At 39.9% G+C, this 26776-nt stretch overlaps 1 protein-coding gene across 1 annotated transcript; it reads left to right on the forward strand.

Annotated features, from left to right (window-relative positions):
- Positions 1–25493, forward strand: LOC141107855 (uncharacterized). The gene is made up of 4 exons (XM_073598886.1): positions 1–245; positions 8316–10898; positions 10977–11051; positions 21248–25493. The coding sequence occupies exons 1-4, from the start codon at positions 185–187 to the stop codon at positions 21280–21282; spliced, it is 2754 nt and encodes a 917-aa protein (XP_073454987.1). The 5' UTR covers positions 1–184; the 3' UTR covers positions 21283–25493.
- Positions 25494–26776: the final 1283 nt, after the last annotated feature.

Raw genomic sequence — 26776 nt, forward strand, 5'->3', positions numbered from 1 at the left:
CATAGCTGCATATTTGACCTATTCAAAGAAATCTTTTGGCAGGTGTGATGTCACAGGTGTATGTCACATGTCCCAGCACTCCTTTCCTCACACATATATTTGTACAAGTACAGTGATCACACTCTTACTGATGCAGAACCTATAAGATAACTACTGAGATCACAGGGACAACGCACTACACAACATGAATTTACTAGGACTTACCAAAGTGTGGATCCTAGGATCCTTATTGCTACTAACTACAGGTAAGCAGACAATGTTTAATATGATGTATAAAATATTATAACAAAAGATAAATGTGTGTGTGCTATATAGTGTCAGTATGAAAAGGAAGAAAAAAAAGAAAGAAAAAGAAATAGATAATAGATCTCTTTAAATTTAATACATTTTTCATAGAAAAGTCATTGCTTCACCAGATCAGTGATTCATGTGAGAATTATTTAATCTTGTCCATGCATTTATAAGTAAAGTCCAAAAGATCATTGTTTGGACAGTGGGTTTTGTTTGATCTAATTAAAGAGTAATGAAATATGTGGGAAATGACCTATAAAATAACTACTGAGATCACAGGGAGAACACACTGCACAACGTGAATTTACTAGGACTCACCAAAGTGTGGATCCTAGGATCCTTACTGCTACTAACTACAGGTAAGCAGCCAATGTTTAAAATTATACAATATACAATAGTATTATTATAACAAAAGCTAAATGTGCGTGTGCTATATAGTGTCAGTATGAAAAGAAAGAAAAAAAGAAAGAAAGAAAGAAAGAAAGAAAGAAAGAAAGAAAGAAAGAAAGAAAGAAAGAAAGAATAGATGGATGATAAAATTGTTCATAGAAAAGTCATTGCTTCACCAGTTCAGTGATTTCTGTGAGAATTATTTTATCTTGTTCATAGAGCAGACTTTTGCATCTTGTTGTATGTTACATCATTGCGTACATGGCAGCTTTTCCATATCTCCAGGAACAGACATGCAGGCTTTGAAAGATTTGTTCTTAGAAATGTATAGCCTTATTATAAAAGCAGAAGGACAGCTATGATGTTTAAAGTCTAGCATGCTCTCAGGTTAGGCTTATGCCTTATGTTCAAAAAGGCAATTGCCTGTAGCTTTACCTAGGTGCACAGCATCCCTTCTCTTATATCATTCAGATACTGCCAGTCTGGGTCACAAATATGGTTGTCTCCCGATACCACTATCTTAAGACCGAGTACAAGTACCGATACTTTTTTTTGAGTACTCCCCGATATCGATCAACGATACTTTTTTAATGTCATGTGACAGTTTTCAGGATTAGGTAGCACTCATGGGCACTGATATGCAGCACTGATGAGCACTGATAGGTGGCACTGATTATGCAGCACTGATGAGCAGTGCATTGATAGGTGGCACTGATCATGCAGCACTGATGAGCAGTGCATTGATAGGTGGCACTGACTGATGGCTGGCACTGGTAGATGGTACTGATTGATGGCACTAACAGATGGACACTGATAGATGGCACTGACTGATGGCTGGCACTGATAGAGCGCATTGACTGATGGGCACTGATAGGTGGCACTGACTGATGGGCACTGATAGATGGCACTGGCTGATGGGCACTGATAGATGGCACTGACAGGTGGCTGACACTGATGGCTGGCACTGATAGGTGGCACTTAGGAGCACTGATAGGTGGCACTTATGGGCACTGATGTGCAGGCACTAAAATACAGAAATAAATGAGATGAGAGGAAAGGATTTATTTTGCAATGCTATGCTGCCTGCAATGCCCACCTTGGTACACCTTGCACTCGGCCGCAGTAAGCAGTAGCAACAGACATCTTTTTACACCCAGCCCGAACTATATGGGCTGGGTGTAACAAGATGTCAGCTGCTGGCTTACTGTGGCCGAGTGCAGGGTGTACCAAGATGAGCATCGAGATGTTCAACCGCTGGCGACGACACGGAACATCCCTTCCGTTACCAAATGCAACGGCTCCAGTCACCGATCCTGATGGAAAATGCAGCTGCGCCCTGCACCCCTGCCAGCTTACCCAGTTCCACGGCTTGAGGACTCGCTCTCCACTCTGCCCGCTGACTCTGCCCGCTGACTTCCGATTGCGCACAGCAACGCCGCCTCTCCTAGGTATCGGATTAGTCATTGGGGGCATTTGTGCGAGTACAAGTATTCGCGCAAATGCTCGGTATCAGTCCCAATACCAATACTAGTATTGGTATCGGGACAACCCTAGTCACAACCATATATGCAAATCCTTTAAATGCAGAAACCAGAATAATGACTACATATAAGGAATTAACCACCCTCACCCGTGTCACCCTTTATGAATCAGGAAATATTCCACATTTTAGCTGTGGTGCAACTGACTTCACAATAACATTGTACTTACAATACAGTATATATGTGTGTGTGTGTATATATATATATATATATATATATATATATATATATATTGTATACTCACACACACAAACATATATATATATATATATATATATATATATATAGGGAATGCTGAAAATAATACAATACATTAGCAAACATTAAATACATTAAAATGTGATGTTAAAGGAGAAATCTTTAATATAGTCCTTCTGCTGGACCTCTGGAGTAATGATCCCCAGAGCCTGGGGGGAGATGCCTGTCGAGAACTTGACTTCTCCCCATCGCCAACTACCGCAATGTGGCAACTAGCCTCTGCTCGGGAGTGATGGCTTGCCGCATGCAGGTGTCCTGCTTGGTAATATAAGGGGACAGCAAAGCCAACAGACGGTGAAAAACGCGGTCTGTCATCTGGAGATTATTCCTGAAATCATCAAGATTATTCTCCTGGATCCCGCGCAACAAAGGCATGTGTGAGAATTGGTCACTCTGGAGTAACCAATTCTTGGTCCCTGAACTCATCCCCGCCCTGTTCATGGACTGGGCTTGGGTCAAAGTAATAAGAACCCCAACACCAAGCCCCTGCATAGCACGAACTCTACGAGGAGTACGTATACGCAACATGGCTTCAAAATGGTCGGCTGGTCAGAACGAACTAACAGAACGCACTGAAAAACAGAAAGGCCTGAGAAAAGCGAGCTGAAAATCAGAAACGAACGGACAAGAACACACTGCAAAAAACAAATGCGAACTGACTACAAGCACTGAAACCAGATACAAACCCACAAGCACAAACTGAAGAGCAGTAATGATCTGAAAAGCACGAATCTGAAAAGCGCGAATCGTCTCTCACCAAACTTCTACTAACACGAGATTAGCGGAAGGAGCCCAAAGGGTGGCGTATGCAAGACAAGTTTGAGCCAACATCCGTCAGAAAAAATCCATGGATTGTGTTGTCGGAATGTCCGATCGTGTGTACACGGCATAAGGCTGTATTCACATTTGAGCATTCTGTGAACATGACAAGTGCTCCAAAAATACTCAAAGTTCAACACCCAAAAAGGTACATGAGCTTCTTTGGTGCGTTTGTTGCACATAGGGCAGTCCATTTAAAATAATGAGCTGTCCTATGTCTGTGCTTTAAAAACACAAGAGGAAATGTGCATTCACGAAACGCTAGGTGTGAACCTAGCCTAAATCACCAGTCATCTTCCCGTGGGCTGATTGCAGTTTACTGCAATAGCCAAAACATAAAAGTGGTAAAGGAAAAGCAGCGTGGGTATTTTTGAGTTTTTTTCTATAGCAGTTGATTTAAAACTAAACATTTTTAATTTTAACAATTATTTTTTCAAATGTAGAAATGTAGAAATAAACAAAAATAAAATGGATTTTGTACTGAACTGTCATTTTTGCAAATCCACATCTTTTGACAATTTTTTATTATATTTCTGTATACTGTATACTACTAAAATATTGTTGGGTAATTCAAAAGGGGCTTTAAAATCAATGGTTTCCAAAAATAAACTTGTGCACACTGCTACACTGAGGTTTGGCCACAGTGCAGGTGTATCCACAGATTTCACATGTTTTACCCACAGTTTAAACCATGGTCTCATAGATTTTCTATCAGGTTGTGCATTTTTTACACATTTTCCAAAATAAAACACCAAAAATGCATGACCTAATAGAAATCTATGGGGCCACAAACTGCCATGGATACGCCTCACTGCGGCCAAACTGCAGCGCAGCAGTCTGAGCCTTAGGTTCCTTTCACACTGGTGTCATCTGTTCAGTCATGATTTTTCTAGAAAAAAAATGGATTCCGTTTACATCAGTTTTACATCTGCTTTTTTTAAATGGAACAAAAACTTGTTCTGTTTAAAAAAACAGACCTGAACGGAAGTAGACAAAAAACTAATTTAAATGGACAAAATGTATTTACATCTGTTTGCTTAAAGGAATGCATTGCTGTCCTTTTTTCATCCATCAACAGACAGATGAAAAACAGACAGATGAAATGCCTGTGTGAAAGGGGACTTAAAGCGGAAGTAAACCCATCGATTTAACAGTTTCAAAAACCAGTTACATTTCCGGCACATGCCGGGAATGTAACTGTCACATTGGTTGTGCTCCCAACCAAACTGTCAAACCATCCAATGGCTGGTGTCATAACTGATCACATGTGCAGCATCATGGCAGTTGAAGATCAAATTGAGGCCAAGATGGCAGCTTCCTTGGCTGAAAACGATCGGAGGGTTTACTTCCACTTTAGACCCCTTTCATACTTGGGCGCTTTTCAGGCATTTTAGTACTAAAAATAGCACCTGTAAAGAGCCTCTCATGCCTCCCCAGTGTGAAAGCCTGAGTGCTTTCACACTGGGGTGGTGCGCAAGCAGAATGGGAAAAAATGTCCTGCAAGCAGCATCTTTGGGGTAGTGGAGGAGCAATATATACACCGCTCCCAAAATGCCCTGCCCATTGAAATGAATGGGCATCACTGCCGAAGTGCCTGCAAAGAGTTTCAGCAGCACCCGCAACACAGGCACTTTTAACCCTGTCCTCGGCCGATAGCAGGGGTTAATAACGCCCAGTTAGCGGCCGAAAAGCGCCGATAAAACAGCGGTAAATCACAGCTAAAACTACCGACACTTTACCACGTACCGAAATGGTGATGTTTTTGCAGTAACCCTTAGCAACCACTCACGTAGAAAAAATGGGAAGGTCGGCAATAAAATTGATTGGAATGTATACAAATCTGTATGAGAAAACACCAATATAACAGCGCACGATCAGAAGTGATCCGGTACCCGACGCATTTAAATTAAATTCTTTCCTCAGGGGTGTTCTTCAAGAACTCACACATGTGCATCTATAATATTGTTAGAAATATACAATATGAATAAACATAAAATACATATAAATCCATAAAAAGTATCATTTTTATATAATGGATGCACTTACATGTGCTGAAATGGTGTCACAGATGAAACATTCATAATAAAAAGCAGAGAAATAATTATGTTTTATAAAACGATCTTGATCGCCCCACTGAGGTGTAAGCCTCTAGGTTGGACATATGTTTATTCATATTATATATTTCTAACAATATTATAGATGCACATGTGTGAGTTCTTGAAGAACACCCCTGAGGAAAGAATTTAATTGAAACGCGTCGGGTGATGGATCACATCTGATCGTGCGCTGTTATATTGGTGTTTTCTCATACAGATTTGTATACATTCCAATCAATTTTCAGTCCTAAGTGACCATGTTTTTAAAATAAAATGTTTTGTATAATAAATATATTTTTGTAACACTTCAAATACATCCCAAAACTTCTTTTGTTGATTAGATATTAATGCCTCAAAAGTCCATTTAGGGTTGCCTATTCTTTTGGTTTAGCAACCAAATCACAGTTCACTCAGTTGAAGCTACACCAGTAAAAATGCATTTCTTTAAGTCATGTAAGGGTTTTTGTTTTGAATAAGGCTGCATATGTCTTTGATGGTAGACAGCATTACCTGCTACTTTATTTGATTGAATCCAATATGAAGGTCTCTTAGAAAAGTTTGGGTTTTGCTTCATTATTTTGAGTAAATAATCTTATTATGGTACAACATACTTTTTCTTTCTTAAATGCATTGACATAACAGCAAAGACTGTAGCAACCATCAACAAAGGCCTAAAAAAGAAAAAAAACAACTTATTATTTTTTCCATTTTAAAAATCTGAATGTTAAGTTAAAATGTTTTTTCCAATAGACACTGTTTTCTTTGGGAAGCTCTTTGGTGTAACCTTCATATGCATAAAGGTGGAACTCCATCATTTTTTTTTTTTTGCTTTGGATAGAGCAGGGAAAAGTTATCCATTAAAGTAACCCTGTTGCTAGACAAATGATACCCAGCAAATGTTTATTTATAAAAGAAGACTGTAAATACTTAACTTACCTGCTACCCATGCTACAAAAAGCTGTTCAGATTCTGTGAAACTGTGAAATGATCTCTGAATTCTACTGGGAAACCAACAATTCTGGGAGTGTCAATCTTCTGGGTCCCCCATAGCTCTTACTTGTTTCTTCCTCTGACCTCCACATTATTAGTTTTTCCTGTAAAGGTCAACGAGAGGAATCATTGAGAGCTGCAGGGAACCCCAGTTTCAGTTTTCTGGAGGACTTTTGAGAACCAGTGCATAACACTGGAGCTATGCTCTGTGATGTGGGCAGTAGATAGTTTATCACAAAAGTTCCTATGCAGATAAGAGATGCCTGTAGATAAAAACAAGCTATACAACTTTGACCAAAGTTGAATAATACCCTTGCTATAGGTGTAGGCCATTTAAGTACCTCATGATGCTTGCCTGGGAAACTGTTAGGATGTTGCTAAGAGATGCCTAGCTGTTACTGTTCATCGTCACCAATACAGGAGTGAGCTCTTTTCTGATTCAAATCCTCTTACATCCCTTACTTTTCTCTCACCTGATGCAGTAGCTCTGAGCTCAGAGTTTGAGAGCTTGCTCCTGTGAAGGTGAACAGTAACAGTCAGGTGTCTCTTAGCAATGTCCATAGCAACACCCAAGGAGTTTTCTAGTCAGGCTTCATGAGGTATGTAAATAGCCTACACCTATAGCAATGGCATTGTTCAAATTTAGTCAAAGCTGCACAGTTTGTTTTTATTTACAGACGCCCCTCATCTGCATAGGCATTTTTTTGGTAAAGGTGAACTAACCCTTAACCCAGGGGCCTCTGAACTATGGCTCTCCAGTTGTTCCAGTACTACAATTCCCATAATTCCTAGTCATGTCTTTGAATGCCAGAGTTCTACAATGCCTCATGGGACGTGTAGATCTGCAACAGCTGGAGGTCCATAGTTTGGAGATCCCTGCTAACCTGACCAGACTTATTTACCAATCTTTTATAATTGCCAGAGTGCTATCAACAACTTCCAGAGTCTTTGCACATGCAACCACAGTAAACCTCCATTTTGTGCCCAAACTTCTTAGCTCATGCCATAGAGAGGGAGATCTGTTATGTATAAAGATAAAGAACAAAAGAATAGACAAAGCACATTGTCCTTGTGAAATATGTATTTGGTTATCATAACATACTTGTAAAAAGGTAGTCATAAGATTAAATGAATGATTTACACTTACTATCAACAGTCAGGTTAAAAAAGGCAAACGCAAGCCCAGAATCATAAAAACATCAAGATATTTCAAAATTCAACATTCATTAGTCAAAATGTGCTGGTGGTTGTGGATGGCGTTTTGATATACAGTATGTAAAGATTATATGCCCCAGGCCTGATCATGCCTGATTGAACCTGACTGTGGATTTTACAAGCAATTTATTCCTTTACTCTTGTGAGTACCTGTTTACAAGTATTTTATAATTAACAAATGCATATGTCATGAGGACAAGGAGCTTTGCCCTTTCATATGTTAATTTACAATGTGTTCACAATCTCCATTAGGCCTACAAACATGATTTAATGTGAAAGCTTACTTAAACAATTCATTTTATTTACATTTAGTCATCAAAGACCTTTCTCTACATGGCTGCTAGTAGATCTAATATAGATTATACATATAAGACTGAAACATGTATGGTCAGTTTTAGGGAAATTTTCCTTGCTTTCTCTTACTGTCAATATCAGGGTTGGGAACATTTCCTCTCCTTTTCTGTCTTGGTAAAATCTGGGCATTGGAACAGAAAGTGAGGGTAAATCTTCCCAAAAAAGACAGAGACAGCAATAAAATCCTACTAGAGGTTCCCAATGATACACATAACTAAACATGGCTGGCATTTTACTGTAATCACTATTTTTGTAGCAAAAACATGAGCAAAATGAAATTATATACATTCAAGCTTACAGTATATTTAGAAGTTCATTACAATCCACTAACTCCTGCGTGATTGGTACTTTTTTTTAACAGTCAACACAGTTGAAGGTCAGACAGCGCTCTCACCACTGACAAGTCTGGGTGATCTCATTAAGAAGCTACTGAATGACTTATCTTCATTGATAAAACAGCTGATAAACAATATACATCCAACTGCAACCCCAACAGTTACTGCAGCAACAAGTGCTTCAACTTTGTTTAGTAGCAAATCAAGCACTGCTACATCAGGTTCTACAAGTACTTTAGTAAAGTCTACTACCAAAACAACAGTGTTCAGCACATTATTAATCTCTACAAAAAGCAAAACTACTACTGTTGGAACAGGTTCCACTGTCCAGCCTCTATCAACTAATGCATCATCAATACAAAGTACTGGAACACATGGAAGCTCACCAGTTTCCAAAACCAGTCAAAGACTTGGTTCAACAAGTGGCTTACCAGATGAGTTAAATACGACTAATACGCATTTATCTGATAATACCAACACACCTCTTGCTTCTGAAAGAACATTTGCATCTACCACAGCATATCCTTTTGTTACAACCTCTAGTAAATATTCTCTGTCACCACTAGTAACCACGAAGTTCACCACTGGTAGTGTGTCACCATCAACCAATAATGGGGAGACATCTTCAGTATCAAAGTTTAGTGGTCAACCAGCGACTACCAATTATGTTGAGCAATCATTATTTACAACAACGAAAGTGACATCTTTGAATACAGAGATTAGTAAATCAGCATCTCTACACACAGAAACTGGCAGTAGCAGTCAAACACCAACCACAGTTGTTTCCCACAGCACTGGACCCAGCAGCAAATCTGCCATAACACCATCATCCATTGCTGGCCCAAGTAGCCATTACCCGTTAACCAGATCAACATCTGGTATTCCCAATACAGGAACTGAAAACCAGACAGCTGCAACAGTACTACTATCCTCCACAGCCAGTACCAGCAGTCAAACAACATCTGGTTTTCCAAATACGAGACCCAAGAACCAGATAAATACCACAACAATAACATCATTCACAGCCAGTACCAGTAGTCAGCTTCTAACAACTGCGGTTGTTTTTACTAATACTCAACCCAGCAACCAGTCAGTCTCTACCAGTAGTCAATATCTTTCAACCACCACAAAATCTGTTATTCCCAGTACAGGACTATACAGTGAGACAGCCACAACCACCAAGCCCTCATCCACTGTTGGTGTTAGTAGCCAAAGACAGTCAACCACCACAGGTTCTTCATCTAATACCATGCATTCTAACCAGTATACATCTACTTTACCATCAACTACCACTATTGCAGTTAACAGTCAGAAATCATCAGCTATCACAATATCTGGAGGAAGCAACCAAACATCATCCACCAGCGCCACAACAGCTTCAACTAACAGTGTAAGTAGTCATAGTCTACCAACCACTAAATTAACTTCTCCTTTACCATCATCTACAATTACAGTTGTTAGTAGCCAGCAAACAGCATCATCTTCTACTACAATTGTTGGCAGCCAGCAAACATACTTAACTACAACACCTCCCAGTGCAGAAACCAGTATCAAGGCTACAGCCACCAGGAGCCCCACAGTATCTTCTACTACAGTTGTTAGTAGCCAGCAACCAACCATAACTCCAACACCTAACAGTTCAGTAACCAGTACCCAAGTTACAAACAACAGGAGCACCACATTATCTTCTACTACAGATGTTGGTATTCAGCAAGCAACCTCAACTACAGCACCTCCCAGTACAGCAATTGGTACCCAAGCTACAGCCAGCAGGAACACCACACTATCTTCTACTACATCTGTTAGTAGCCAGCACACAGCCTCAACTACAACACCTCCCAGTACAGCAACCGATATCCAAGCTACAGCCACCAGGAGCAGCACATTATCTTCTACTACAGCTGTTAGTAGCCAGCAAACAGCCTCAACTACAACACCTCCCAGTACAGCAACCAGTACCAAAGCTACAGCCACCAGGAGCCCCACATTATCTTCTAGTACAGCTTTTAATAGCCAGCAACCCAGCTCAGCTACACCACCTCCCAGTACAGCAACCAGTACCCCATCTACAGTCACCAGGAGCACCACATCATCTTTGGTTACTGGCACCACATTATCTTCTACTACAGCTGTTGGTATTCAGCAAGCAACCTCAACTACAGCACCTCCCAGTACAGCAATTGGTACCCAAGCTACAGCCAGCAGGAACACCACACTACCTTCTACTACATCTGTTAGTAGCCAGCACACAGCCTCAACTCCAAAACCTACCAGTACTGTAACCAGTACCCAAGTTACAGCCAACAAGAGCACCACATTATCTTCCACTACAGCTGTAAGTAGCCAGCAAGCAACCTCAACTACAGCACCTCCCAGTACAGCAACTGGTACTCAAGCTACAGCCACCAGGAGCCCCACATTATCTTCTAGTACAGCTTTTAATAGCCAGCAACCCAGCTCAGCTACACCACCTCCCAGTACAGCAACCAGTACCCCATCTACAGCCACCAGGAGCACCACATCATCTTTGGTTACTGGCACCCCTAACCAAACAATATCAACGCGAACAACATCCTTTACTACAGAAACAAGAAGCAAATCAACTACTTGTAAGTAAAATAATACATGCAAATATATAGACAATAAATATAAAGAATATGACTGACTTATCTTTGTTGTCCTTACAGCATCTTCATCAAGAACAGGCAATTCTTCTTGGCCCAATGTAGTAATTTCTCTTGTACTTGGGCTTTATCTTCACAGTAAGTAATTTTTCTCCAGATTCTCATTTTATTTTAGTCTTTTTTTTCTGTTTTTGTTTATTAATAATTTTAACACTATAATTGTAATTGACAATTACAGTATTATTCAGAGGCACATTGCTGCCTTCAGTCTGCAGTTGACCCTGCAGGCTGAAGATTATTTTGTTAATGAATCCCAACGTGTATATGATCACTATGTAATCATAACTGGCATAGAGATTGTATGATCAGGAACCACTCTGGTTGGATCTAAATTGCCATTGGGGACCAGAACTATCAGTGACAGGTGCAAAGTACTAGCTGGTGGCTCTCAATGCGATGATATTTATTAAAGTACAACGTTGTTTACTTTGGATGGAATGGGGGGAGGGTTATAACCCTTTTTTGCCATCTTTGTCCCATTAGGGAGATTCCCCTTCACTTTCTGTCCTATACCAAAAATGAGAAGTAAGAAGAAATCCCTCCAAAGTGAGGCAATTTCTGGTTGTCACCAGGGTCACTAGAACTAGTGTCCACATTGGAAGATTTCCCCTATATTTCCGATCTAGTAACAACTCAAAATTTGGGATGGTCTTTCACTCTCAGTGATACTGTAATAGTAAATAGACCAAATAGAGAGAGTGAATCTCCCTAACAAATAGGGAGACAGAAATAAAAACCTGACAGGTGTTATAATTCCATCTCCACTCTAAAATTAAAACCATTTTTCCCTTTAGTTATACTTTAACCTCTTCAATACAGGGCACTTTCACCCCCTTCCTGCCCAGGCCAATTTTCAGCTTTCAGCACTGTCGCAGTTTGAATGACAATTGCCACATTACTCTAAGTTATATAATATACCAACACAGCAAAGGAGTAAAGATTGGGAAGAGAGTCAAGAGGAAATACGCCAATATAGTAAGGAAACTGCATTGCCCGTTCTTCCTAAGGAAACAATGGAAGAATTGGAAAAAGATTTTTCAGTAGAAGAAATACAAGAGGCTATATCCGCACTGGCCCTGGGTAAAAGCCCAGGCCTGGATGGATATACCCCTCGATTTTATAAGGTATTTCAGGGGACACTTACTCCTATTCTCAGAAAGACATTTAACTCTATATCTGCCACCCAATCTTTTCCACCACAGAGTATGGAAGCCCACATTTCACTTATCCCTAAACCTGAAAAGGACAATGCGTTATGCGGCGTTATGCGGCAACTATCGACCAATTTCCCTTAAAAATATAGACCTGCGTTTATACTCCAAAATTATTGCGAATGGAATGGAATGTACATTAATTTAGATCAAGTTGGTTTTACAATGGGTCAGGAGGCAAGGGATAGCACAATTAAAACATGTAATTAGTGGAATATGCCCAGAGAAAGCCATCCCATCATGTCTTTTATCAGTTGATGCTGAGAAAGCATTTGATAGGGTGGGTTGGCATTTTCTGGGAGAAGCCTTGGTTCAACTTGGGATTGGGCCCCGGATGTTGCAAAGGATTATGGCTCTATATATATATTCCAACCCTAAAGCGAAAATACGTACACACGGTAAACTCTCTGATAAAGTAAAGATATCAAATGGTACCCGACATGGATCTCCCTATACTCCCTTGTTATATGTGATAGTAATGGAACATCTTACTACAGCTATTCGTAACAATAGGGATAGCCAAGGGATTTGTGTGAAAGGAAAGGAGTATAAGATGTCAGTATGTGCCGACGATTTATTAATATATGTCACCAATCCAATATTGACACGACCAAATCGAATACATGAATTTAAATGGTTTGGAGGGGTAAGCAATTTTAAAGTCAATTATGATAAGTCAGAGATGTTAAATATATCACTACCAAATAAAATAATTCAGGAACTTCTTCAAAAAAAACTTTTCCTTCAAATGGCAAGAAATAGCAATTAAATATCTGGGGGTATATATCCCAAGGGACATGGCCAATTTACAGGAGTTAAACTATTCTCCAATAGTTCGTAAAGTTATAAAATCACTTCTAAGATACGATAAAATGGTTTATATATGGATGGGGAGAATTAACATAGTGAAAATGGATATACCGTATATACTCAAGTATAAGTCGATCCGAGTATAAGTCGAGGCCCTAATTTACCACAAAAAAATGGGAAAAACTTATTGACCCGAGTATAAGACGAGGGTGAGAAATGCAGCAGCTACTGTAAGTGGAAAAAGAGCGTCAACAATGCCCATCTGCAGCTGTATACCTCCCTGTGTCCTGTGCATGTGTCCTGTGCATATGTGCATGTATCATGTGTCCTGTGTATATGTGCATGTGTCATGTACCTGTGTATATGTGCATGTGTCATGTACCTGTGTCCTGTGTATATGTGCATGTGTCATGTACCTGTGTCCTGTGTATATGTGCATGTGTCATGTGTCCTGTGTATATGTGCATGTGTCCTGTGTATATGTGCATGTGTCATGTACCTGTGTCCTGTGTATATGTGCATGTGTCATGTACCTGTGTCCTGTGTATATGTGCATGTGTCATGTACCTGTGTCCTGTGTATATGTGCATGTGTCATGTACCTGTGTATATGTACCCGTGTCCTGTGTATGTGTGCATGTGTCATGTGTATATGTACCTGTGTGCATGTGTCTGTGTGCATGTGTCTGTGTGCATCCTACCTGTGTCCTGTGCATCTTCCATGTGCCGCTCTGCACGATCAGCATGTGCGGCGGCCATTCACTATTCAAAAGCCGTGCCTCCTCCTCGTCCATGATAGGCAGAAAACTCAATTTTCCAGCGGTCAGCCTATCACGGACATTCTCTCATCCTCATACCATGGACGAGGATGAGAGAATGTCCGTGAAAGGCTGTACACTGACTGCCTATCACAGACGAGGAGGAGGCGTGGCTTTTGAACAGTGAGAGGCTGCCGAGTGCTATGTAGCACACGCTGGCCGCCGTCTGCCTGCATGACACGCTGATCATGTAGGCAGACGGCGGTGACTTGAGTATAAGTCGAGGGGGGCACTTTCAGCCCCAAAAAAGGGGCTGAAAATTTAGACTTATACTTGAGTATATTACCAAAATTACTATATGTATTTCAAGCTATACCCTTGATTCCTCCAGTTAATTTAATGGCACAGCTAAGTAAAGCTATAGGAAGTTTTATTTGGGCTTAGAAATCACCACGAATAAAAAGAGAAATCCTAATTAGAACAAAAAAAGAATGGATATCTTGCTCTTCCGAACTTTACAATATATTTGTGAGCAGCGTCTATAATTAGGATTATAGATTGGTTTCATAATGCGAAAAATAAATGATGGGTAACTCTAGAGGAAGACATTATTTGTCTGCAACTTAAATCATTCCCATGGATTAAACCCCAGTTTCGACCTGGGAAAAAAATGAACACTCTTTGTGTCATCATCAACTCTCAAAATATGGGACACAATGTTGAAAAGGGGTGCCTCTCCACATTGATTGGGCCAATGACTCTTTTGTTCTCTAATCCCGAATTCCCACCAGCATCAGAGGCTACAAATTTCTTAAATGCAAGAGGATTGAGAATGTAAGGATAGTTCAGACCCTACTGGATGGAAAGTTTCCTCGGCTATCCGATTTGGGGCCTGAACATGAACATAAATGGATGCAATATCAGCAGTTATATACATATATAAGATCTAGTTTATAACTTTCCTTAATAGATAGACCGCTAACTAGTTTTGAATAACTATTAACAAAGGAACAGAGATCGATTCATAATTTGTCAATTATATATAAGCTTCTACTTCCTTCTGGATCCCTTAATGAATTAACATGTTTGAGAAAATGGGAAGTCGAAATAGAGAAGCCGATGTCACTATCAGAATGGAAGAAGGCATTTCTTTTGACACATAAATTATCGATAGCGGTTAAACATCAGGAAATAAATTATAAAATTATGATGAGATGGTATTGGAGTCCAGTTGATTTACATAAAATAAATGGAGATAATTCGGAAACATGCTGGAGATGTCTTAAGGAAAGTGGTACAATGACACATATTTGGTACAATTGTCCCATGGTGAAGGATTTCTGGCTTAAGATATTTGGTATCTACCGGATGGTATCAGGATCTCAGATACAATCAAGTATTAGTATTTCAGTACTATCTATTATTCCAGGATCAATGAAATCTATTAGGGCAGACATCCTGCGCCACATGATAACAGCCGCCAGGACAATAATAGCTTGAAACTGGCGAAAAACAAAAAGCCCAGGAGAATGGGCTTGTGAGATGAGCGAAATGCAATCCATGGAGGAAATGATTAGGTTCAAGGAGAATTTAAGTAATCAAACTCAAGAAATATGGCAACAATGGGAAGAGGTTCGGACCTTGGCAATTATTTTACATCTATAAACTAATGTATATCCCCCACACACACACCCCTTTTTTTTGTGTGTTATAATCTATACGTTTAGGGATGAATGGAGGAGAGACAGGGAAATTAATTATATGTGAACGATGCAAGATTATTGGACTGATATAAAATCAGAAAATAAAAAATACTATGGGATATAGTTATCCTTTCCTGAAGATGAAGGACAATATTTGATTCTATAATGTGAATAATATGCATGTATATGTATTTATATCATTGTTTTAGAAAATTAATAAAAAGAGATTGAAAAAAAAAAATGTGAGGGGTGTACTCACTTTTGTGAGATACTGTATATCTGAAAATTGATCAATCCTGATGTACTGACGGCCTATCTCATTTCTTGAGGCCCGAAAATGCCAGGACAGTCCAAATATTCCACAAGTTACCCCTTTTTTGAAAAGTAGACAGTCCAAGGTATTTAGTAAGAGGCATGGCGAGTTTTTTTAAGTTGTAATTCTTCATTACAATTTTTGGGAAAATTATCCACAGTTAATCACATGGTACAGAGGAGCTGTGATTGACCTTGTCTGTACCATGTAATCACTGTGACCAATCACAGCTAGCAACACAATTGTGCACTATGAATAGCATGAAAGGAAGCCATCCATTACTTTCAACTGTCATGTGATCTACAGCGGTACCATGATCAGTCATCAGCTGTGACAGATTGCACTGTAGCATGGCCTGCGGGACGAGTTCCGGGAGGACGTAATATGACGTTCGCCCAGAATGACAAATGTCCCACCCAACCGTCATTTGACAATAGGCTGAGCGGGAAGTGGTCAGGGTAAACTCAGCATGAGCTCCATTTACCTATTAAGCATTTAAAAACTCACTAGCCCAGTGAATCATATATTGTTCTGCTGTGATCCGCTTATCAGGTGCAGCAGCCCAGGTCCTGCACACCTATCTTCATCTTCCTCTTTTGGGCTCAGCAGCCGGCCTCCGATGGTGACCACAGTCTGACCACTGTTATTCCTTACTCCTGCAGCCTCCTGGGATATATGACTTGGAATCCCAGGAGGCTGAGGCAGCCAGGACATGTCATTTTTACCTAGGCGAGCATGACGGTGGGCGGGCCGGGCCAGGACTAAAGAGTAAAAAAAAATAAAATAAAGAGCCAGAAAAAGTTCAGATTCATATTACAAAGGTTAGCAGCTGTTGAGGGAGCCTTAGATGATCTGCAGGGTAAAGTGCTAATCATACTGACACATTGTACTGGTTCCGCTAAGCAACCTCTAAATAGTCAACATTTTTACTGGGATCTCCTTACTATTGCTGCTTGGCTGAGTAAGAATCAAGCTCACAAACAAAAAAACAACAATTTTTTAATAGCTAAAACTATTGTATAAAATGTACAGCTTGAACATTATTTTACTAAAATATTTCAGTATAACCCTTTCACACCTAAGCCTATTTCTGATATTTGGTGTTTACAAGTTAAAATCCATATTTTTTGCTAGAAAATTACTTAGAACCACCAAACATTATATATATATATATATATATTTTTTAGCAGAGAATCTAGAGAATAAAATGGCGATTGCTGCAATATTTTATGTCACACGGTATTTGTGCAGCGGTATTTTAAATGCAACTTTTTGGGAAAAGGGACACATTCATGAATTTAAAAAAAACGAAACAGTAAATTTAGCCCAATTTTTTTGTATAATGTGAAAGATGATATTACACCCAGTAAACAGATATCAAACATGTCACGCTTTATAATTGCACACACTCGTGGAATGGCAACAAACTACGATACCTAAAAATCTCCATAGGCGAAGCTTTAAATTTTTTTATGGTTACCAGGTTAGAGTTACAGAGGATGTCTAGTGCTAGAATTATTGCTCTCACTCTGACGATCGTGGCGATACTTCACATGTGTGATTTGAACACCGTTTACATATGCGGGCGTGACTTCCGTATGCGTTTTCTTTGCTGCGCGAGCTTGCGGGGACAGGGGCGCTTTAAAATGTTTTTTTTTCTTATTTATTTTATTTATTTTTATATTATTATATTATATTTTATATTATTAAATTGTGTTTAAAAAAAAAAAGATCACTTTTATTGCTGTCACAAGGAATGTAAACATCCCTTGTGACAGTAATAGGTGGTGACAGGTACTCTTTATGCAGGGATCGGGGGTCTAAAAGACCTCCAATCCCTCCTTTGCACTTCAAAGTATTCATATCACCAAAAACGGCTATTCTGAATACTGAATATTTTTTAAAATCCGGCGCCATTGGCAGCCGAGTAAACAGGAAGTGACGTTGTGACGCTGCTTCCGTGTTTGCATTAAGGAGACTGGAACAAAGCCATTTCCAGCTTAGTGCCAATTTGCCTCTAGCTGCTGGAAGTGGCGGATCGAGGATCAGGTCTCCCGGTGAGACAGGGGGCCCGGTCAGAGTGGCGGGAGATGGTGGGAGGGGGGATGTCCCCTCCTACTCCTCCAGGATAACAATCGAGCGGCTTTTAGCTGCATCAGTTGTTATCCCTGGATAGCCGATCGCCCGCTCTAAAAAACGCTACTGGGATGATGCCTGCAGCCGTGGGCATCATCCCGGTATAACTCCCGAAAGCCAAGACCACATATCTGGGTACGCTCAGCGGGAAGAGGATAATAGAAAGTCACAAAAAAATTTTTTACAAACTGTTGACAAGCAAACATGTTCATTATTCTAAACATTTGTGCTGTCTCCTACTACAGTATAATATAAAAGAAGCAGGTGAACTTTTTTCTCGCTGTAGCAGTTAAAATGAACAGTCTGGTATTTGTTGATGTTGGTAGTAAATCTGCAAGAAGTGTTAAAACATCCTTTATGATTTTGTGGGGATTTTTTGCAGCTTGTGTCCCTGCTGAGCAGAGTCACCCTCTCCATTTGGTTTGGTGATTATTGTCTTTGGGACAAAAAGTTATGCGACAACAGTCTGAGACGGGATTTCTACTAACATTGAAAAGATTTCCTCTTGCTTCCTGTTGTGTCTCCTGGACAAAAGAGGAAATCTCCCCAATGGCACACAGAGGGTTACAAGGGTTCTAACTGCAATGTATTTCCTACTCCTAACTGATTCCTATGTGCCACAGATTTTAAAATTAGCAGTTTTTAAAAAAGGTGGCTTGCTTATTTTTAATAAAAACAGCTGCCACAATTCTGCACATGCAATATAAAATAGAAAACATGTAAAAACATGTACGTAAAAATGTTGAAGCAACTTGAAACAAAAGTAAACTAAATTATGCTCAAGCTATCTTTAAATTCAAATCTTTCCTTTACCACACTGCTCTGTTGTGATTAGGTCTGATATATCCTTACAACTAGAGATTAGCAAACTAACTACATATTGAGCATGCTGGATTTTTCACGGGTAAATGACAATTCACTGCTTTCACATAATCAGCTGGCAAGGTACAGTGTAGGCAGGTTTAAATTTGTTACCCCTTTAAAAAGGATTTTTGCTTTGAATCCTTCCAGGAAGTGAGGTCACTTCACATCCTTACTGGCAAGATCCTATGGTACCTTTGATGATGTAGCATGAGATAGTGCCCCTGTTAGACTATTGCTAGACTGGTGCATTCCATGAAGAAACAGGCATTGGGAGGTATAATCTCAGTTGAACAACCCAGTGCAAACCTGGTCAGGCTAGGGGCTGGTGGTGGATAGAGGGCTTGTGTTGGATAGAGGAGTAGGAACTTTATCCTGTAACCACCTGGAAGACCACTGATGGAAAAAGTGTCCCCAGCCAAAGGAGAGTTGTTGCTAAGGGTGAAAACTGAGTATAGTGAGTGTGTGTTCAGCTCACACCATGTCTGAGATAGACTATAGGTACACATGTGCAGCAGAGTCCTGTGTGGATTGTGGACTGTCGGTGGACTCTGTGCTAGGCCTAAGTTGACCCTGTTTTAGGTTCCAGAAGAGAGTGCACAGGGAGTCAGGGACCTCAGGTGCAGTTCGATCCTCCTACAACCTGGTGCTCCATTGCATTCCCAATCCATCAAATGAACATTAAAAGAGTCATACCATTCAAAAGGTGACATTTTAGCTATACTTGGAACATGGTGAGCTAAGCTAGCCCTTGGCTTCTTTAATATCTTGGAAACGTTAATAGAAAAATCCTCCTGCCATAATACTGTCCTGTGTTCCTATTCACCTGGTTATTTAAGGTGTCCCTGTGTACTTTTGTATGTTCCAGCTACTCCTGTTAAATTCTCTATAGTGAAAGTTAAAAATTAAAGATATTCAACAAGAGTGGGAGCCCCTCATAATGGGTTCAGCTGGTGTGCAGATCCAGAAACTCACTCAGAGTGGAGATCTCAAAAATAAAGTGCCAAGAGATATAATAAAATCTCAGGTAGTTTAAAGGGGAACTCCAGCTCCTGTTGGAAGGTGAACCTCCGTCCTAGCCTCAAATCACACACAGAGTGGTACAGGTTTTGCTCAAGAATATCCCTGTATTTAGCACCATCCATCTTTCCCTCAACTCTGACCAGTTTCCCAGTTCCAACTGCTGAAAAACATCCCCACAGCATGATGCTGCCACCACCATGTTTCACTGTGTGATGTTCTTTGAGTGATGTGATGTGTTCGGTTTGGGTCAGACATAGCATTTTCTTTGATGGCCAAAAAGTTCAATTTTAGTCTCATCAGACCAGAGCACCTTCCTCCATTCATTTTGGGGATCTCTCACATGCCTTTTCGCAAACTCAAAATGTACCATTTAGTTTTTTGCTGAAAGTAATGGCTTTCTTCTGGCCACTTTACCATAAAGTCCAACTCTATGGAGCATACGGCTTATTGTCGTCCTATGTACAGATACTCCAGTCTCTGCTGTGGAACTCCGCAGCTTCTCCAGGGTTACATTAGGTCTCTGTGCTGCCTCTCTGATTAATGCCCTCCTTGCCCGGTCCGTGAGTTTTGGTGTGCGGCTGTCTCTTGGCAGGTTTGCTGTTGTGCCATGTTCTTTCCATTTGGATATGATAGATTTGATGGTGCTCCTAGGGATCATCAAAGATTTGGATTTTTTTTATAACCTAACCCTGACATGTACTACTCTCAACATCATTGTCCCTTACTTGTTTGGAGGGTTCCTTGGTCTTCATGGCAGTGTTAGTGGTGCCTCTTGCTTAGGTGTTGCAGCCTCCTGGGCCTTTCAAAAAGGTGTGTATATGTAATGACAGATCATGTGACACTTAGATTGCACACAGGTGGACATCATTTCACTAATTATGTGACTTCTGAAGGTAATTGGTTGCACCAGAGCTTTTTATGGGCTTCATAACAAAGGGGGTGAATACATACGCACATGCCAATTATCAGTTTTTTTATTTCTGAAAAATAGTTTTATGTATATATTTTTCTATTTTTACTTCACCAACTTAGACTATTGTGTTTGGATCCATCACATATAATTCAGATATAACAAAATAGGTAAAAAGCCAAGGGGGGTGAATACTTGGGTTGTGTCAATGGCATCCTGGGCTCACAGGAAGAGGGTAGAATGATGCTGCCTGTTTTTTAACAAAGGACAGGGGAGATAATTGGGAACAGCGCTGGAGTATGGAAAAGTAGACATTTTTTTCAATACAGGGGAGTAAAAATATTAAATAAATACATATAGACAATTTGCCTCAATTCACTGGATCTATGGTAATTGGTAGATCAATAAACCCTCTCTAGTCATGCCTTTTCTGAAGTCAACTATCAAATTGTTGTTGTTATAATGACATTTTTTCTTATGAAGTTCTGCATTTCTTTGCTTGGACAGTCAATTATTTCATCCTCAACTTTTCCCATTTTATCTTATCCAGAGCTCATGTACCTTGGGATGTTAACAAGTACATGATGGAAAAACACTGGAAGACAAAGAACAGTTCCCAGAATCATTTGCACTGAAATGCACCTGCCTCTGGATAATTCCTTATCCTGGATGGAAGTATATAGCTGACATTTGAAGTTAATCTATCGCTTAGGACCGCCAATGATAACTGTAAAGTGATTAAATCATATGCGCAGGAGGTCTTTCCTAAGCAATTCTTATATACTTGATTAAAAGCTTGGAGTATGTTCCCAACATCACCAAGAAGAAACCTTATCCACTGACAAATGTTTTCTATTTCTGTTGTTTGATCTTGCTAATACATTGTTAAATCATGGGTAAACTGCCTAATTCAAATATTTCTGGATAAATGCCACCATATTTTATTGCTGGATAGTTCTATCTTTGCTCAAAATTGCAAGCAATGTCAGATGGTGACTGAATCTAAGGATCTAGTGCTAAACTCTATAGGCCCTATAGCATTTATGGACAAAAGAAACATAGTACAATTAGGTTGTTTGGCTAGCAGTAGCTTTAAGTGGTTTTGTATGTTGCTTATAATTAGCAAGCATGTTCACTTAAAGTGTTTGTTACTTCAACATTTCATATTCCTGATATACTGTATGCCTGCTATATCATGTACTTGTATGAAAAAGTATCCTGTCCTCTTTGTATTGCTTCCTTTGTGTAAAATCCTTGGTGTTCCTGCCAGTCCCTTTGCTTTCCTATTTAATACTGACCACACAACAGGAGAGCACAAGGTGGTCAGTTCTCTAGCTGTGCTGGGAACTCAATGTGCTCTCCTCCAATGATCAGACTTGTCCTGACACCACCCACCCCATACCCAACCCCCCCCCTGCTGCACAGCCGTTCACTAAGAAGATCAACAGCAACTTGCTTAGCAAAGTTTGAACTTACTCACGTTCCGGGGACAATCCCCTCGCCCTCTAGTGGCAGGCACCAAAGGCTGCATTCTGGGGAGGCAAGGTCAGTGTCTTTTACTTCCCGATTTATCCCTAATGGGAAAGCAGAAGGTAAATATATACACCTTTTGCCCCATACATAAATTAACAGAAACTGTACAGAAAAGTACAGATTCACTCTAAGCTCTCAAATAAATACCATCATAAAAAAGATTACTGGTGGTTATCTAATATCCAATTTTCATAGCACATAAAATGTTTATCTTTTGGAAAGCCCTTATAACTTGATTTAATTGCCTTCTCACCCAAGTCAGTAGCTGTTCTATACTTGATGAATACACCATGTTTGACTGCACACTTGATAAACCCAGCTCTTTTTTTTCATCGTCATAAGAACATAGTCATGTTTTGAGCAAGTGCACAGCAGCTTGACATGCGCTAGCATCTCCATTCTCCTGTTATGCTGTGATTGTTGTTCATGTTCTTAAGATGATGGAATACAAGAATTGGCTTTATCCAGTGTGGTTATCCATGGAATATTGTTGTGCAATGGCGCTTCTGTATCAGCACTTGGTTTGAGTTGTGGTAAGTTTGCTGGGAACCAACCTGGAGCAGTGGTTTACTCTTTTATACCCAATGCTTTAGGGTAAGTTGTATCTTGAAAGATGTGCACACTGTCCCTTTATGTGCTGCTTTGCGATTGAGTGTGCCAGCTACAAAAAATAAAAACTCTACAACTGACAGATATCCAATCACTGAACATATAGGGGGGAATAAGTAATTAAGTGGTAGTTAAAAAAAGTTATGATTTTGACAAATTGTATTTTTTTAAGTTATACTTTTATAAACTGATATTTATATATTTTTTATTATTCATATAAAAGCTTTTATTGGCATTAAACATTTAATGCAGAGTATGCCCTTGGTACTAAAAATAAAATAAAAAATCAGCACTCCATTCTTGCTTGTTCACAGCTGGTGTAAACTTACTAATGAAGATAGCCCATCACCGCTAACAGAGGGGGGGGGTGTTTGCTCTTAAAATCAATGACTAGTCTATAATCTGATCTCTCCTACTATTTAGCTTAAAATTTAGTTTCATGATGAACTAAAAAGTGGATAGCTTAGCTCACAGCTTGCCGCATATCAGCAATAGTTCATATTAAGAGCCCTTTCAAACTGACAGCGCGGCCGCGTTAACGGTAAAGTGCCGCTACTTTTAGCAATGATTTACTGTTGTTTTAGAGGCGCTTTTCGACCGCTAGCGGGGAGCTTTTAACCCCCGCTAGCGGCCGAATAAAGGGTTAAAAGTGCCCGCAAAGTGCTGCCGCCGAGGGACTTTGCAGACTCTTCGGCGGCGCTGCCCATTGAATTCAATAGGCAAGGGCGCTTTAGGAGCGATGTATACACTGCTCCTAAAGCGCCCCAAAGATTCTGCTTGCAGGAGTTTTTTTAATGTCCTGCCAGCGCAGCGCCCCAGTGTGAAAGCCTGAGTGCAGATGAGCCATATTTCAGGCGCTATGTTTAGCGCTAAAGTGCCTGAAAAACACCTCCAGTGTGAAAGGGGTCTTACTGTACCTTATTTAGAACTTTAACCCCTTGGCGCCAGCCGCAATGAAATATGCAGCCTCTCAGCGCCCGGCGCTGAGGGGAAGCATATCTGCGTGAATTGCTGCCCAAACAGCTGTGCCGAGTGCGCACGCATTGCACGCTCTCAACATAGTTACCGGCGCCTAACCGAAAACTCCTGATTGCTGCTTGCGATCAGGAGTTTTCGGATCACGTGACTGCCGTGATTGGCTCTCACGTGCTCTTAAGTCCTGCCCTACCTCCCGGCATCATAAACCTCTTAAAGGGCCAGGAGGCACTGGCATAAAAAGATTACAGTACTGAGCATAAATAAATGAACACTATGCTAAATAAATGTATTTCGAATTTAAATTAGTGCAGGACATTTAGCAGACATGCATAAGATAGCACTTTAAATGGTATTCAACTTAAGCACTTACTATTATTATTCTTAGAATTATAAATACTATTATTTTTATAAAAATGACATACTCTTAACATATCATGGCAGAGATAAACAACCAAGAAACATTTTCCATTCTGCTCCTTCAAATTTTCTGGTCACTACGGTCAAAAACTAACATTGATTTGACCCCACTAATGACTAGAAAATTTAATGAATGTTCTTGAAACAAAAAATTTCATTCAAAATTCTACTAGTGTATGGCCAGCTTTAGTTTTGTATGCACACATGGCCCCTGGAGTATCAAGAAATGATTTGCATGGCCCCTTTTCTTATTTGAGGAATTCATCCCTTATATTACGGATTTGTGATGGCAATGGCATGTACATATCTTCTGTTTTAAGAAGGAAATAACTCTTGTGGACACGTTATTTCTAATGGACAATACATTTTTGTGGACAAGTAAGATTATGGGTTCATTTACACCACAACTCGCCATAACAAAGAACTTTGGCCATACTTCTCCTTTAATTACTCTTCAATGCAGTGTGGCACAATGCACCAGTTATACACAGAGATGCATATGCCCTGTGTGATGTATTGTCCTGCTCTTAAAATCAAGCAGGGCTTATTTTTTACGCGTCAAGGTGAGTTAACAGTCTGCCTAACATAAATGCCTCCAGACACAAAAAATATGTACTAGGGGAGATTTACTAAAACTGGAGAGTGCAAAATCTGGTGCAGCTCTGCATAGAAACCAATCAGCTTCCAGGTTTTATTGTCAAAGCTTAATTGAACAAGCTAAAGTTAGAAGCTGATTGGCAACCGTGCTCCAGTTTTAGTAAATCTCCCCCACTGCATCATGGTGTGAATGGGCCACTAAACTTTAAAGATGTCGTGATATCTTGGTTATTATAAAGATGTCACCATTGGATGCATACAGACCTAAGGTCCTCCAAACACAAATAACTCTGCAATGCGTGTTTAGTTTCACCAGCTCCGTTGCAAAGTCCCTATTAAAATTATTTTAAAAATGTTTGTAACTATGTGACAAAGATGACATGGTTATGATTTTCATGTTTTTGTTTGAACTTTGTGGGAGATGTAAACAAGTAAATATAAAGACAAGATGGTACTTGTGCATTCTAAATGTTAGTTCAAGGAGAGGAACTGTCAATGAGAATGTCACGTCATGTCATGTCTTTGCTGTAGACAGATAATAAGCAATAGTGACATCTGCTGGTCAGTGTGTATGTGACTGAATATTTTACACCTATTTCTCAAATATTTCACTTGTTTGTAATCTTTTCATTTGTGGTGTAATAAATATTTATGCATCTGAATGTCAGTATTAATATTATTTTATGTTATTATGTAAAAATTTTTGTGCTAACATACATACATACATACACACACACACACACACACACTGTTACCAAAAGTACTGGGATGCCTGCCTTTACACGCACATGAACTTTAATGGCATTGCAGTCTTATGCCCTGTACACACGATCGGACATTGATCGGACATTCCGACAACAAAATCCATGGATTTTTTTCAGACGGATGTTGGCTCAAACTTGTCTTGCATACACACGGTCACACAAAGTTGTCGGAAAATCCGATCGTTCTGAACGCGGTGACGTAAAACACGTACGTCGGGACTATAAACTGGGCAGTAGCCAATAGCTTTCGTCTCTTAATTTATTCTGAGCATGCATGGCACTTTGTGTGTCGGATTTGTGTACACACGATCGGAATTTTTTCGGATTTTGTTGTCGGAAAATTTTATAGCAAGCTCTCAAACTTTGTGTGTCGGAAATTATTTTGTATCTTTTTTATTTGCCTGACGTTCAGCTTTAAACCAAAAGTTAGCATAAAATCCAAGAATAATTTAATAGTAGCAAAACCTAATAAATATAATCCATGTATAAAGCATACAGTAGCATTCAGTTAATGTCAGCTGACAAACATAAAGCATAAATCAAGCTATAAGCTATAAGCTGGACTTCACTGGGAGGAATCAACCACAGACACCAGCAATGTTATCTCATTTTTTTTTTTTTTTTTGCTTTGCAGATGCTCTATACACAACATAAAAACCTTTTCCAAGCTCTTCAGCCACTGATGATCTCCTTGTTGCAGTCGGCTTGTACCCACAATGTTACTTTACATGTTGTGGAATTTCAGCCATAGCACTTGTCTTGAGGTGGAATAATAGGGAAATTTTTTGACTTGTGCATAAACACTCTTCTTACAGGGGTGTGGAATTTTTTTAAAAAACTACTTGTTTAAAGGGATTAAATCGGGATCCTAATCTACTTGTCCCTCATGACAATCTACTTGTCCTAATAACAAAAAATAATTTTAACCAAACCCATATTTAACCACTTGCCGCCCGCCCACCGTCAAATGACAGAAGAGCAGTGCGGCTCTCATTCTGGGATGATGTCACATGATGGCGCCCCAGAACGGCCGCTCCTGCGGGGGCATGCAGAGAGCCGATCGCAGCCGCGCCGTTTTCTACGACCCAGATCTCGGTAAAGAGTCGATGACGTGGCTCTCTAGCCATGTGATCGGCTGTGTCCAATCACAGCCGGTCACATGTAAATGTGGAGGTGCCAAT

Source organism: Aquarana catesbeiana, linkage group LG09 (assembly GCF_042186555.1).
Source record: "Aquarana catesbeiana isolate 2022-GZ linkage group LG09, ASM4218655v1, whole genome shotgun sequence".
In the NCBI taxonomy this organism is placed as follows: domain Eukaryota; kingdom Metazoa; phylum Chordata; class Amphibia; order Anura; family Ranidae; genus Aquarana; species Aquarana catesbeiana.

Coding starts and splice junctions, on each gene's coding strand:
- LOC141107855 (XM_073598886.1), top strand. CDS start 185: ATGAATTTACTAGGACTTACCAAAGTGTGGATCCTAGGATCCTTATTG. Junction 10,899..10,976: donor AAGAAGCAAATCAACTACTT/GTAAGTAAAATA, acceptor TTGTCCTTACAG/CATCTTCATCAAGAACAGGC. Junction 11,052..21,247: donor ACTTGGGCTTTATCTTCACA/GTAAGTAATTTT, acceptor TATCTTATCCAG/AGCTCATGTACCTTGGGATG.